The 419-nt window shown below is 67.8% G+C and overlaps 1 protein-coding gene across 1 annotated transcript in view; it reads right to left on the bottom strand.

The window, feature by feature from the left end:
* LOC105532199 (proline-rich protein 36-like) overlaps nt 1-419 on the bottom strand; it is a gene marked incomplete at its 5' end in the record, with an annotated part of 24,536 nt that overhangs the window by 10,180 nt on the left and 13,937 nt on the right. Inside the window, 1 exon segment of the mRNA XM_011970282.1 lies at nt 3-251. Within this exon segment, the coding sequence (XP_011825672.1) occupies nt 3-251 (249 nt within the window).

Below are 419 nucleotides of genomic sequence, written 5' to 3'. Positions count from 1 at the left end.
GCCTGATCCCACTCCAAAGAGGTTGTCGTGAGGCCGAGGTTGGGCCCGCGGCCGCAGCCGGGAACAGGAGGATCTGGGCACGGACGGGAGGCCGGGAGGCCGCAACTGGGCCTGGAGAGGCTGGCATGAGGAAGTTCGTGGCCTGGAGAGGCTGCCAAAAGGCAAAGGCTGGGCCAGGAAACGGCGTTCCCCGTGACGAATGAGCGGGGCCTAGTGAGGCCACTGGGAGGCAGGAACGGGGCCCGGCGCAGCTGCCCAAAGGCAGGAGGAGCTCTGGCCTTGTAAGGCCGCAGACAGGCGAGAGCTGCGCGTGGAGATTGCGCTGGGAGGCAGAGGCTGGGCCTGTGCAGGCCTTCGGGAATCAGGAGGCTGGACCTGGTGAGGCCGACTGGAGGTCAAGTCCTGGGCCTGAGGAGGCC

The sequence above is a fragment of the Mandrillus leucophaeus genome, unplaced genomic scaffold, assembly GCF_000951045.1.
Source record: "Mandrillus leucophaeus isolate KB7577 unplaced genomic scaffold, Mleu.le_1.0 Scaffold1202, whole genome shotgun sequence".
Classification (NCBI taxonomy): Eukaryota; Metazoa; Chordata; class Mammalia; order Primates; family Cercopithecidae; genus Mandrillus; species Mandrillus leucophaeus.
The sequence above is the reverse complement of the archived record's forward strand: the minus strand, read 5'-3'. Positions and strand labels throughout refer to the sequence as shown.